At 31.9% G+C, this 14,872-nt stretch overlaps 1 protein-coding gene across 2 annotated transcripts in view; it reads right to left on the reverse strand.

The window, feature by feature from the left end:
* Positions 1-1,955: 1,955 nt before the first annotated feature.
* Positions 1,956-14,872, reverse strand: part of LOC124362057 (protein phosphatase 1 regulatory subunit 7-like) — a 46,819-nt gene continuing 33,902 nt past the window's right edge. For both annotated transcript variants that reach the window (XM_046816212.1, XM_046816213.1), the window contains one exon: positions 1,956-7,925. In XM_046816212.1, coding sequence (XP_046672168.1) covers positions 7,922-7,925 — 4 coding nt within the window. In that variant the 3' untranslated portion in view covers positions 1,956-7,921. The remainder of the gene's footprint in view (positions 7,926-14,872) is intronic.

Raw genomic sequence — 14,872 nt, forward strand, 5'->3', positions numbered from 1 at the left:
GCAACCTGTAAAAATGCAGAAAAAACACAAATTACACAGCCAGCTTCAAATATACAAAAACCGGTAATGAATCACAACAGCAATGCGAAATTAATAAAAATACAGATAAACAGAGACCAAAACCTTCTCAGGAAGCTATGAAAAAATAAGATTGCTCTACTCGAAAAAAATCTGAATGCTTTGTATTCTGCCAGAGATACTATGCCAAGCCGTGCTGAAGTTGATAAACAGATCATTAAGTTGCGCGAGGAAATAAAAACAGAAAAACAGTCTTTAAACAGGAAGGTTCAAAACGCAGTTGCCCAGAAGAAACACAGGGATGGTATGAAAAGAAAATTAGAAGATATTTGTCATGAAAATCCAGAAATGAAAAAAAGACTATCTATGAGGGATTCAGTGGGACGTCCTAATCTTCAAAGCAATCAACCTTTACTATTGAAAACAATCGCGGATATAGCTTTATTTGGGAGTGCAGCAGATGATAGAAGACGAACGGAATCAATTCGCAGCGTAAAAACTCTTGATGAACTCACACAAGAATTACGTAAAATGGGATTTGACATTAGTCGCAGTGGGACATATCTTCGTTTGATTCCCAGAAAATCTAATTCTGCAGAGGGACGAAGACATGTATCGACAGTCCCTGTTAAGCTCATTCGGGCTCAAACTGATCACCACAAGAGCCACTTAGATAGCAAGTTCGCTGAAACATCAATCCATTATTTAGAGAACATAGCATCCATACTAGGACCAGATCAAGTATTTTTCATATCTCAAGATGATAAAGCTCGAGTCCCTATTGGCGTAACTGCGGCAAATAAGCAAGCACCTCACACGAAATAGTGAATATAACAGTTGACGATGCATCAGCATTTAACCAACACAATTATGTTAATTTTAGTTGTTTACAATATCGTGGTAGTCTTGCTTTTTTTTACTCACTTTCCATGTGGTTGAATAATTAGGACTGAACCCCATTTCTCCACCATGTAAAACAACAAGTTGCTCTCCTTTTAAACATTGCACAGTGATGCCTGCGTGAGAATCATCAGCCACTGTTTTATTCACATAGTCTATTGACATCCGCATAAACAATAGCACGGTTTTCAGCCTATAATTCTTTTACTTTTTTAGGTCAACAAAACATTTGTACATCAATCTTGTGTTTTCATAAGAATATGTCTTATGGTTTTGGTTGTTCTCCATCTCCATCAATATTTTTTAGTATTATTTTTACACTGGTAATGGATTCCCTGAATTTTAAATCTTAGCAGTTTGCCATGTACAGTATGTTCTTCCTTGTTGGAAGGCAATTCTCTGCCACATAAAATTTAGTAACAACTTGCCTAACTTCACTAATATCCAAGTCAACTATACCCGTTAGGCTTTCTCTTTTTATTTGGTGTTTGAAACCCTGAATTGTTGTCTTCGAGTTTTTTTTATTCCAAACTAAAACATGTTACAGTTCACAAAGAAACACCACGCGCGGCTGGCTTTTCGGATCAATGATGAAATCCACTTTACTCTAGTTCCATAAAATTCATAATGTTCACCATCACTTCTTGAGAATGCCTGTTCATCATTTAGCCATAAAGTTTTTACTTAATCTCTCAGCTATCTTGCAAAGAAATACAAACAACACAATAAATAGAGAAGGTCTCGTCAAACTATATTACGTTACATATCGCTGGTAGCGAAATGGCCTTGTCATAGTACGCCTAGGAATTACTGCTAGCATTCTGCTTTGTGTATGAACTAATCTATACAAAGATACACCCACACACAGACAAAAACTACAGAGAATAAAAAGAGGTTAAAAATGGGCCATGATATTATTAAACATTCGATTTTCGAAGGAACATAATCAAGTTCTATTCTTTATATTTTATTTACCTTAACTTCAGTGCTTATAATAAAATTTTATTGTAATAAATGATAATAAAGTAGTACAACAGTTTTATTCAATTCCAACTGTATTTTAATTTGCATCACACTTTAACATCAAAATGTAACAATGTGTTAAACTATATCCTGCACTATTTTTGCCTGGAGTACAGTTTATAATAAATAACTTTGGTTTAGGAATAGTAACATTACCATAATTCAAAACAAATCTAGTCTTAAAATGGTCATATAATAATTATGTTGTGCATACATTCAATCTTTCTCTTAATTTTTGTAAAAATTATAACTCAGTTTAAATACCATATAGCAAGAAGAAAGAAACGGAATGATCAATTACCAAACATTTGACTTTTAGCTTTAATAACATAAACATACTATTTGTAATCTTCTAGGCTTCCTCTTGAACAAGCGCTACTTACTATCCAAGAAAGCAAACAGGGTCTTCTATGCCTTCATAACGGTACATTAACCATCAAAATTTCACACCATAATTTTAGAATATTCTAATCATAATTGCTTAATCTGAGTTTTAAATTATGCAAATACATATTTTCATTAATGTATCCTTCGAATTCTCTCTGTGTTTCTTAAGAACCAGTTGATATATTTTAACACATTTTCTGTCTTGGAGCCCAAATTTGTAGGAAATTCCTTTAATTTTGTCCAAAAAGTGCAAGTAAAAATATGAACCTCAAAGAAGCATTAGGAATATTTCTTGTCTGAAAATATTATTTAATAGCTAAAGGTCCAAATAAAACTGAAGTTAGGCACCAACTCTACAGATTGGTAACAAATATGAAATTTGATCCTGATAAGCTGATAGACAAGTTTTAAATATTTTAAGATACATTTTAATTACCTGTTTGAGACATCATAATTTACACCTTAAAACCTTGAATGACTGGTTATAAATTGAATAGAAAATATTTTTGCATTTGAAGAAGAGATCAATACAATACTTAATATCTTTTAGTTTTTTGTTATAAAACCGTGACAATCTGTAAAACTTCCCTCATTTCCATCTTTGGCCTTATGAAGTCAAACTCAACAATGAGGTCACCCGGATACTACAATAAATCTAACCTCTAAACTCTCGGAAGAATTTTACTCAAAGAAAGCTGTGTGTACCTTAACCAGTGTACCTACACATGTTAACACTAATGTTTTAATTCTTACAAAATACAGGATTTTTTATCAATAACTGAATAAAATCACATGACAAATGAATTGTTTAGTTAGGCAAATCACTACATCAGTTGATCTATCAATATGTAACGAGTCAAGCTTTTTGTGCAGATTGTCTCAACCGTTCACTTCAAAGATATAAGGCTAGTTATATAAAGCACTGCATTTAGATAATACTTATAATATCATAAAATAAAATAATATACAACAAAAGTCCGTAAACTATACACAATATAAAATTAGCTCCCTGCAAAATATGTCATTACTCTATCAATTAGGACGAGACATCATATGGATGTTATTTCTAATTGGTGGTATGATAACGCATGTTTAATATACACATATGGATGTAAAATAAATATAAACTGTATACAGACATAACACTTTCATTACTGTTAAAACAGAGCAACTCAGAAAGTTTCATTAATTATTTTAAACCTTGAAAAGTCATGCTTAGATTAATTGAACATAAATTGTCTGAAAAACGATAGTAGCACTATTTCAATCAACATACTGTGAAATGCAACACTTGCAAACATTAAAAATTAACAGCAAATTCAATATATCCACAAGTTAAAATTTTAGAATAATGACCTTTAGACCTCGTGTGTAAACAACTCAATAAAACTACGAAGTTGTGAAACATCTACTATAGTAACCAACGAGTTAAACATGACCAAAGTACTTGAAAACAGCAACACAAACACACTCGTGTTTGTGAAATTCTACACATTATACTATTTGGTCCTGTGCTGGCTGGAAGTATATCAGATTCAAACATGTAATAAACCCAATTTTAAGTGTAATATTCACATCTGAAAACTATACACACTATTATTAATATACACTAACATCACATCTCAAAATTACAACCATTAAGGAATCATTACAAGTTCACGGTGATGATAATTTGGGATTTTAGACATCTTTTGAGAAAATATCCATTAAGATTACATTCAAAATAGTGACACTCAATATATGTAATTTTATTCAGAGTAAGGTTAAGAGCAATATACAAGAAAGAAGAAGCAGTTCATATGATAAATTGTATCAATGTATCAATATTTGCTCTGACTAATTTTGATACCAACACTTAAACATTGATTGGAATACTTGGTGCAGTTGGTAACAGTTGTTAAAAGGTTTTAATACAAATCTTATAAATGACGATTCTTGAAGCATTGGAAAGATTTTAATTTGATATCACTAGTAAATGATTACAAATTTTCTAATATTTATTTTATTTTTGCGAGGCCTTTTGTGAAGTTGTCTGACAGTGGAATCTTTGATTTCGAAATACTTTGCAAAAATGAAATAAACATTGGAAAATGTGTGATCATTTACTGGTGGTATCAAACCTTTTAAAGCTAAAATACAGCAATTAACATTTTGATTCTATACTTAATATCAATTTAATTTACAAGTGCTAACACGTAATTTAATGAGCACAATGATCAAATCTATTTGGAAAAGCCAGTAGTTGCATTAAAATAGCAAGTTTTTGAGCTTAGATACATACAAGATAATGTCCTATCACATCCTTCCTTTGATTAGAGCACAGCTTCACAATACTGTTTTCCTTATTCTGTCTGATAAGATGCTCTTGCACAGGCTTCACTATAAACAGATAAAAGCTTTGAATATGTTATGGACTTGTCTTATAAAAACAGTGTGTCTGTGCACTTAAAAAAAATTGCAAATGGCAACAATTTGTCTATACAACCATGTATTAGATTCTGAACCTGCTTTATTTTAATTGGCATACAATAATTATTCTCAGTTTTCAATTACTTTAGATGTTGACATAACGTTTTAATTTTATAACATTTACTTCATTCTATACTTTTTATACATAAAAGACAAATTTACTTGGTTTTAATACAGATTGAAAAATTGTTTGTAATTCCAAACTTTTAGTTCCAAAATAATATTTTAGTAATCATGAAATTCATGAGCTTTGCAAGATTACTGAAAGAAAATAGTATTTAATAAGAATAGTTATTGATTTTTTTATACTATAAATGTATATACTTATATTCATAAATTAAGAATGTTTGAGCTTTTACAAATAGTCATTGATGAGGATTTATAATATGGTACAACCAAAACAGCAAAAACAAATATTTCTCTTACTTAACTCTTACATTAAGGCAAAAATTTTGAAATTTGTACCCAGTGAATACACTCATCTGGTTTATCTTGATTATTAAATTTTGTACCTTATATTTAAAACAAAATTCTGGGAAATGAGTATTGATCAAAAATGTTTTCCCAATGAATGAAAACAATTAGTATGAAATAATCGTTACTTTTTACTAACAGTTTATTTGATCTGAAGCACATAGCACGAATAATTTTTCATAATTCATATGTATGTATAGGAAAAGACAATACAAAATTGTAGTTTGATAGTTTTTGTACTAAAAAACAATTTAATAAGTTGCTGATATGCATCTATTCTATAAGACTTATAAATGATCATTCAGCCTCGTTTATCTTGATAGAATGGGGCTGGAAGTGTTCAAAATGTAAAAAAATTGAATTTAATTTTTAAATATAATAAATAATCATAACACCTGCTGAGTTTCCTTCTAAGATTTGTTCTAAACTTCAGAGTTATAAATAGAATCATGTTCCACACTGAGTCTAGTTTGACTGTACTCTACCAAGTCATTATAAATCTAACTTTTGTGCAACCTAAACCATGGTAATTGCCTTACGATAGATCATTACAGAGTTGACAAAACGTTATCATCTCTCTGTGTTTAACGCCAATCTATTAACGTTAGATAAAACCCTCTCTCTTAAGATGGTTCCGAGGATAGGTGAGAAGTATAAGCACACCCTAGTACATATAGACACCCGAGTACTAATACATTCTGATATTTCAGAATGTGATCTAAATTTAGGTTGCATTTATCATGGTACAACATATTTCATTATCTACACCAACTAAATATTATGAACCTACTTGTTTTTCTACACTTACTTGTTACGCATATCTTCATCTAGATACTGTTTTAATGGAAACCTAAGGACAGTGTTCTAGTTGTACTAGTCAAGCAAAAAACATCACTCTGAGAACCGGCTGTGTCCAGTCCAGATTCTGAGGTCAGAAATCTAGACAAATGTTCACGAACTCTTACGCTCCATGCTCACTCTTGCAAAAATGGCATGGCCGATGAATCTGGTAATAACCACTCTCTTAGGCTTCCACCAACCAGATACAGACAGACATATCAAACAACAATTAAAAGTAACCATTGATGTACTGTAGCTACAGTAAAAGTGTTAGTAGTATTATTTAAAATAAATAAGAAGACTATTTGCCTGAATTTAGATCTTCAATTAACTAGTAAATTAGATTTTTTTAAAGAAAAGTCGGTTACTTATTTCAACAACAAAACAAACTTGTAATTGTTGGATAAGGTTTATTTGGCAACAAAAATACTTCTCAGTTAGACACATTACAGCATAACTGTAACCTTTCTCGTATTACATTACTTTATAAAAAAATCTGTACAACTTTAAATAACATAATATTACAATTATCCCAAACTAGGCTGAAACATTAGGTAAATGAAACAAGATAAACACCCTAACACAAGAATGTATTCATTCATTCCATGTACAATTTTAGATGAATGATTGTAATTGCAATTGTTGTTTAATTGGACTGCTTTAATTAACCCTCCATCTGGTTTTATTTTACTGTTTGTTTCCAAGCCATTCCTGAACAAGAGAATAAAAAAAATATATATATAGCAAATTGTCATGGAATTATTATTTTCAAAATGAGCCAAAGAAAATAATAATAACTATTATATTTGATAGTAACAATTTATTTAGACAAAACAAAATGCTTGATTTATTCAAATAAAATATTCATTTTACAGATTTGTAAAGAAGAAATTATAAATTTTGATCAAAGAACATTTAAGCTAAGTGATAAGATAATAAAACAAGTTAATTTTTGTTTTATTAGATAATAACTGTTGTTAAATTTATAAAGGAATGTATATTTTCCTAATATAAAAATGGATCCCTATTACCAAAGCGAAGAAGAATAATGTTAAATAAAAGGGGTTTGATTTATAAAGTAAGTGTATTTAATTTTCTTTATTTTTACTTAATATATTAAAAAATACTGTGCTATGATTTACTAACTGAAATTACAATACTAATATATTATATAGTACCATAAATTTAATACTGAATAAACATAACAAATTGTAACAGAACACATTCAATTCAGGTGAAATGCAGTAGTAATGAAACAAAGCTTTTAATTAATTACTGCTTACATTACTGTGTCCATAACAAATAAGTTTCTCCTCTGTCACATCATCACAGGCTAAAAAATGTAAAATACATAACATTTGCTCACAACAGAATGTTTCCAAAGATACCAGAATAATGTCAATATGAAAAACGATTCACAATTGTTCATATTAAAAGTTCGGTTTATGCCAGAATAAGGGTTAAAAAAACTCAGTGTTCAACATTTTTGTAATGATATGAATCAACAAGTTTTGAAATATATTTTCAAGTACATGACATTAATATGACATTTCACAATGTACCAATTTTACTGACATTCACTTGTACAAACTATAAATTTTAAAACATACAAAACATTTCATCATCCATATTTTCATCTTTCAGAATAACGATGAATAGTTTACCTCGCACAAGGTTAATTTAATTTTAGTGACCAATACAAATCGAATCGGTTCCACCAGTTACAAGACTGCGATCATCTCAGTACAGTGAGAGGAGTAGAAACAGATTCTAGTAGTAGGAAATGGGCAGATTCCGCTGCTATCAGCTCTTATCTACAACAGAGAAAAAACTACGTTAATATGTCGCTAAAATCTGTTTGTTATTAAAAACATTAAAACAACACACTGCATTTAACTGTTTTGCAATAATCCGTTAAGTACTAAAGAAAATAAATTAGTTCATTTTCAACACACAATTATTTAATTTACTAAATAATTTTATAGCTATCACATGAGTTCTTAGTTGAAGGTAGTTCAAATTCGAATACTGGTAATGAATGCATTTACTGACCTGTGTGATAATCTTATTAAAAAACAATAAGGAGGAGAGTCAATACAGTACAAGGTACTCATAAACAGATTTTACAAAATTTGAACATACACTATCTCTAACTCAGATACAAAGTCCAACATCTTAAACAGTGCAGCCATCGGCTCTCCCTTCAATTAACTACCACTCTTGTCAAGTTCATCATTCATATTAACCTTAATATGACCGAGGGATATCTGGAAAGTAAGTTTTGTTTTGGGGTAACTATTGAAGCGGCAAGCAAACAGTGTTATGTGCATACGCACCCACTCCTAGCATGCCTTGCGTACGAAATAACTCCACCATTTGCAGTGAAACCATTGCAGAATGCGGTTTAGTGTGCAAATTCAAAATGATCAACCTGCTGACTGTGAAATACAATCAGTTATCTGGTTTTAGACAGCAAGGAACGTTCCAGCAGCTGATATTCATAGATAGATAAATTAAGTGTATTGAGTATTTGAGATAGACATGGAATTTTGTTCGAGTTTAAGGAACAAAGAAGAACAATAATTAATGCAGCCACTTGTTGTGAGACTCTCACTAAACTTCAAAGTACAATACAGAATAAGCGACATTGGTCTATTGATGTCTGGAGTTTTCGTGTTGCATGACAACGCCAGACCCCACTCTGCCATCCAAACCCAAAATCTCATTAGATCATTTGGTCAGGAACATATTGACCACTCGCCGTACAGCCCGGATTTGCCACAGCGTGACTTTCACTTGTTTCACTATCAAAAGGAGTTTTTCGACGGTGAAGCGCTTCAACACTGATGACGAGGTGAAAGAAGCAGTTAAAGATTGGTTATCCTCTCAGGTGCCAGACTTCTACGACATCAGCATTCAAAATCTTGTAGAAGGTTATGAAAAATGTTTTAAAAAGTAGAAACTAGGTTGAAAAGGAAAAAGAGATATGTAAGGATTAAAATAAAACAAGTTTTCTTGAAAAATCTGTTGTTAATTATTTTTTATAAGAAATCAGACCTTATTTTCCGGATGACTCTCATAATTAGGTAAATCAACTACTTACGCCAATAATTGGAAAGAAACATTAGCTTTTATACTAAAGAATTTTTTACTTCAGTTTTTGCCCTAACACAAAAAAATAGTACAATAGAATTGTAGTAAATTTAAGTTCTAAATGGAAAATGAACACTATTTGACAATAGACAATAATATTTATTTCCATTAGGCATATTAACAATGCAATAGGACACGTCATTTCTATATTATAATATAAAACTGTTATGGTAACATCATAACTTAACCCTTTGAACCCCAGACCAAAATATTGATGGTGGAAAAAACGTACCAAAATCATTTGACCTAAGAACTACCGAGAATCCCCGGAGCAGAAAACAGCTGTTTTGCATACTGTTTGTAAAAAATTAATACTTTTGCTATTTTTTATGCTATTGTCTTGTATTACACACCAAAATGTCCAGAATGAAATTGTATACACAGAAAAAGATTAGTCTGAAGTATAAAAAAAATGTTTAACAGCATTAAAATAATTTTAAAATATATGTATATAAATTTTTAGGCAAAAAAATTGATTTTAAGATTTTTTAATTAAAAAATAAGAAATATTTTTATCATGGGCACCCACATTTTATTTTTCTAAATTTAGTTTTGTGTATGTACAAAAAAAATTATATTGATATCTCTAAAAATAAACTTTTTTTGAATTTTTTAATAAAAGTATGTGACTTGTAAAAACCTCTAAGCGTACAACACAAAAATCACTGATATTACCTAAAAAAATAAATTAGTAAAAAAATAAATAAAAAAATTAGTATTTTAATAAAATACATATAAATATGTATTAATACTCATAAAATAAGTATTTTACGACTTCAAATAAATATGTATTAAACGCATATACCATGGCGACGATATTACGTCGCCCGGGGATTCTCGCAACTTCATTGGCGACGATACATCGTCGCCGCGGGGATCTTCGCATATCTTCTCGGCGACGATATTTCGTCGCCTGGGGTTCAAAGGGTTAATACACAAAATTTAAAAATTGTACATTGTATGAGTAAAATTAGTTAAAAGCTTAGGATTAAAATGTGTCTTAATATAGGAAGTTGTTTTAAGCACTTTTGTGAAACAGAAGAAAATGCAAAATGAAAGAGACAAACAGGCCTAACTCAAGTGCAAACTGAGATATCTGGTTGACAGTGATGGATAAAAGTGGTACTTGACAGAAATTACTTAATCAAAATACAGATTAATATGAACAAGACACAAGAAGTATTTAAGAGACAAAGGTGGTACTTAACAGAAATAACTTAATCAAAATACAGATTTACATGTGGGACTTAGAAGCTACGACTAAAGTATTCATCAGTTGTATAAAATACTTGACTTTTTAACAGTTTAGTAATGATATTTTAAAAATTTTGTATGTCATGTTTCTAATAGCTAATGGTAATTTGTTAAACAATTTAAGTTGTTGATATACATGGCTGTTGATTGTTTTAGAAAGTCTTACCGAAGCTGTCCCCAGATTGTTTCTTTGCCTAGTTAGATGATCATGAAAGGAGCTTTGGCAAGAAAATGAGTCTGTTTTCCCTGACATAAATTAAATTGCTTAAAATATACAAGGACGGCATTGTCATAATTTCCAACCTTTGAAAACTTGCCTTACAGGATTGTCTGTTGGTAAGGTTATCTAAGATTCCAATGGCTTTTTTCTGCCAAATGAAAACTTTTGAAGCGTGACATGAATTGCCCCAAAAGCGTATTCCATATGTCATCAGTGAATGGAAAAGACCATAATAGGATAGTATAAGAGTGTCTAAGCTAACTGATTGTTTAAGTTTTCTAAGTAGAAATACAACATGTGACAGTCTTTTGCACAGATTTAGTATATGAGGCTCCCAGCTTAGCTGATTGTCCAGGGTAAAACCCAACAACTTTACACACTCACTTGTGTTGCCCTCAGCAGGAATATCTCTTAGAGAGAAGTAGATTAACTCAGTCTTGTTATCATTTATAACTAGATTATTTAATTGAAACCACATTTTTGCTGAATCAAATGCATTCTTAATTTTTGGTTTAACATTTTCAAAGTTATCATCAGAGCAGATAAGTGTGGTGTCATCTGCGTAAAGTACGCAAAGAGAAGGAATATTACAATACATATCATTAACAAAATTCAGATAGAGAAAGGGCCCAAGGACAGAGCATTGAGGGACACCTGCAATCACTTCTTGATAGGTTGAACTATTGTTATTGACCACCACTTTTTGTTTCCGCTCAGACAGATAGGATTTTATTAAGTTCAATTTATTATCTCTTTTACCATAGAAAGATAATTTTTCATATAAAATATCAAAAGAAAGACAATCAAAGGCCTTGGTTAAATCTATTAAATTAGAGGCTATTATTGATTTGTTTTTAAAACCAGTTAATATATATTCTAAAATAACTGCTATTGCAGAACAGGTGTTGTGCTTTGGTCGAAACCCATATTGGTGCTGATACAGTGAACTATTAGTACTAAAATGTTCATACAACTGAAGTATTAAGCAGGATTCAATAATCTTTCCAATAATCGGGACAATAGCAATGGGTCGATAACATTCAGCTGAGTTACAGTTGCCTTTTTTTAAAATAGGGGTTACTCTTGTTAATTTTAAACAATTTGGAAATATACCATTTACAAGAACTAAGTTAATTAAATATGTAAGAGGGCTAACTAAAGTATTCCCTAATGCTTTGATAACATAATTGGAGAGGCCAAACACATCTTCGCTTTTACTGTTACTAAGGTTAGACACAACCGATAGTATTACATCAGAATCAACATGTTGCCAACCAAAACCAGTTTCAGGTATAGGCTTATCAAAGTTTAAAAGAAAGTCAGAATGGCTTCTGTACATGGAACCAGCATCTAAGTCTATACTGCCTTGAAGATTTTTTACAAGTGTTGAAACATTAACAAAATAGTTATTAAAACACTCAGGAGTAATATGTATTTCTGGTTTGCACTTAACCGAGCCCGACTCCCTCCTCCAGACATTCCAGGCTCTGACATTCCAGGCCATTTGGCATTTATTTTTGGCGTTTAAAATGAGGTTGTCATTGACAGTTTTCTTAGCATTTGCTATATCTTTCTTATAAAGTTTCTTAAAACTAGTGTACCTATTCTTATCATTTACACTTTCAGTACATTACCATCTGTCATACAACATTAATAAGATATCACGACTTGTACGCAGCGCCGGAGTGAACCAGTTATTAAAGTGAGTACCAGTCTTCTTTTTAGATTGCCCAGTACCTTTTTTTGGTTTTACCTCAATTACAGGACACAGCTCATTATAAGAAGAGGTTAGAGTATTTAAAAAGTTTACAAAAGCAATAGTTACATCCACAGTTTCATATAAAAACGACCAATCAACAGAAGACAGACAATTTATTAAGTTATACAATCTAAAATTATTAATTAAGCGTTTAGTTTTGATGGGGGTTTCCTTGCCACTTTGGTGAGTCAAAATGAGCTTTACCCAGACACCTGCATGGTCAGATAAAATATCTTGGTTGAGTAACGAGACCTTAAAATAATTAGAGGTTAGGTTAGTATATAAATTGTCAAGACACGCCCTGAAGCGTGTTGGAGTAAAATTAGTACCATAAAGATCAAATGATCTCAACAAATTTAAAAATTCATAGGTCTCGGAGCTACCTTTGTCTAAAACATCTATATTGAGATCACCAGCTAGAGCTAAGTGATCATTAGGTTTTACACATTTACTAGTTACATGTAACAATAAGTTTTCTAGGATATCCATAAAAGTCTTAAAATTAGAATCAGGTGTTCGATATATACAAACAATTACAAGATTAAAATTACACAACCTAATAGCAGCACCCTCACATACACTGTCTTGGCAGAAAGAGGAGATATCCATATGTTCGAAAGATAAATGTTCCTTCAAAAAAATCGATGAACCACCATATGCTGATGGCCTAGCATAATAGTCGGCCAAGATAAAACCATCGGGAACATATAAAGTCACCTCCTCCTTGCAAAGCCAATGCTCGTTGATGCAAACCACATCAGCCTGCTTTTGGTCCATGATTGCCTCTAACTGGCCTAATTTATTTTGAAGAGATTGAACATTAAAAACACAAATACGTTCAGAGTTTAAGTTAAACCTGTCACTAAGCGGGTTTGTGATATAAAATTGTTCTGCCTAGGTCCAGTCCTATCACTGTGGTTTATTCTTGGAGGCTTGTACTTTCCTATGATGCAACCTTGAGGCCAGAGGTTTGGATGCATCAATTCTTCTCCCACTTCAAGAGGAACCCCTAGCTTGAATGAGCAGTAATTGTTGTAACGTGATTCTATTTTATCACACTGGAAATTAGCAGTTGCATTAAGAGACTTGAGATATTCTGTTATGGTAGCAGTTTGAACTGAGGGATCCAAACCAGATAGGAAGTCAAATCATTCGTTTGGCAGGTTTAAGTGGATTTTCTACACTTACTTCTTGAGTGCCGTGTACAACCTTATTTTTCACAGTAGGTCTACTTTTAATTATTTCACTATAAGTTGTACCTGTCTGGTAAGGCCTAGCCTTCACTTCTGATTCAGTTCCAGTATTTGAGATCACTTTCCGAAATCCATCCTTGGTCAATGATCCGTTATTACTTTTATTATTTTGTTCACCCTTTTTCCTATAGTTAACTCTTGTCCATTCTTTATTAGAATTTTTGTAAACTCGATTTTTATTTGTAAACTGATTAACCTCCTGTCGGATTCCAGGTTCTGAAATACGTCTCGTGTCCTGCGAGAAATTGTCTCTCGTTCTCATAATGCTTTTGTCATCGTGGTTCACAGAGTTTGGAGATTTAGAGTCAACGCCATCCAAGACGACGTTTACAGCCCCGTTCACACCAGTTCCATGGTTAACAGCAACCGAACTGCCGGTTGTAGATTCCAGTTTTGACTTAGTCGCTTCTTCGATATCGATTTCTATTCGATTCGGATGTTGGATTATTAGATCAATTTCATTCTTTTTACCTCTGTGTAAGCTTTGGTAGTTCGGTCTCCTTTGCTTAAACATGGATCTGGTAGTGCGACGACAAGGTTCAGAAGGTCGTTGTTGTGGTAACACTGCATCAGGCTGTTCGTCAATGACAATGACAGCCGAATTGTCAATTTTAGTTTCTAACCTAGCTTTGCTTTCAAGTAAGAGAAGTCTTTTATTTATTAAACTATTATCATCACAAATCCCTTTGACCAGTTCTATTAGTTTTCCCACAATTTCATGAAAACTAAAGTAATCTTCAGCACTAACATCTGGGGAGAGTATTTTAGACAGCTTTAGATTGCATGACTCACATGTCCACCTCACAGTGTTCTTTAGAAGTTGTAGCGCTTGAAATTTATCTTCATCAATGTTTACACACAATGAATGGAAGTTATTTCTGCAGAAACCATCACATTTAATAGTTAATTGTCCGTTAAAAACTGGTGAATCACACGCACTACATAAAGAGTCGTCTTGGTCTCCCGCCATCTTGGGTTGTGACTCAAGATCGATCATAGTATTCACAGAAGCATCCATCAAAGTTTGAAAAATAGTGCTTGTTTGTGCCTCTGGAACTGAGGACGTATTTAAACTGACATCCATTTTCTCTGTTTGAACTAAGTTTTTGTTAGTATGAGAAG

The sequence above is a fragment of the Homalodisca vitripennis genome, chromosome 5 (genome assembly GCF_021130785.1).
Source record: "Homalodisca vitripennis isolate AUS2020 chromosome 5, UT_GWSS_2.1, whole genome shotgun sequence".
Lineage (NCBI taxonomy): Eukaryota > Metazoa > Arthropoda > Insecta > Hemiptera > Cicadellidae > Homalodisca > Homalodisca vitripennis.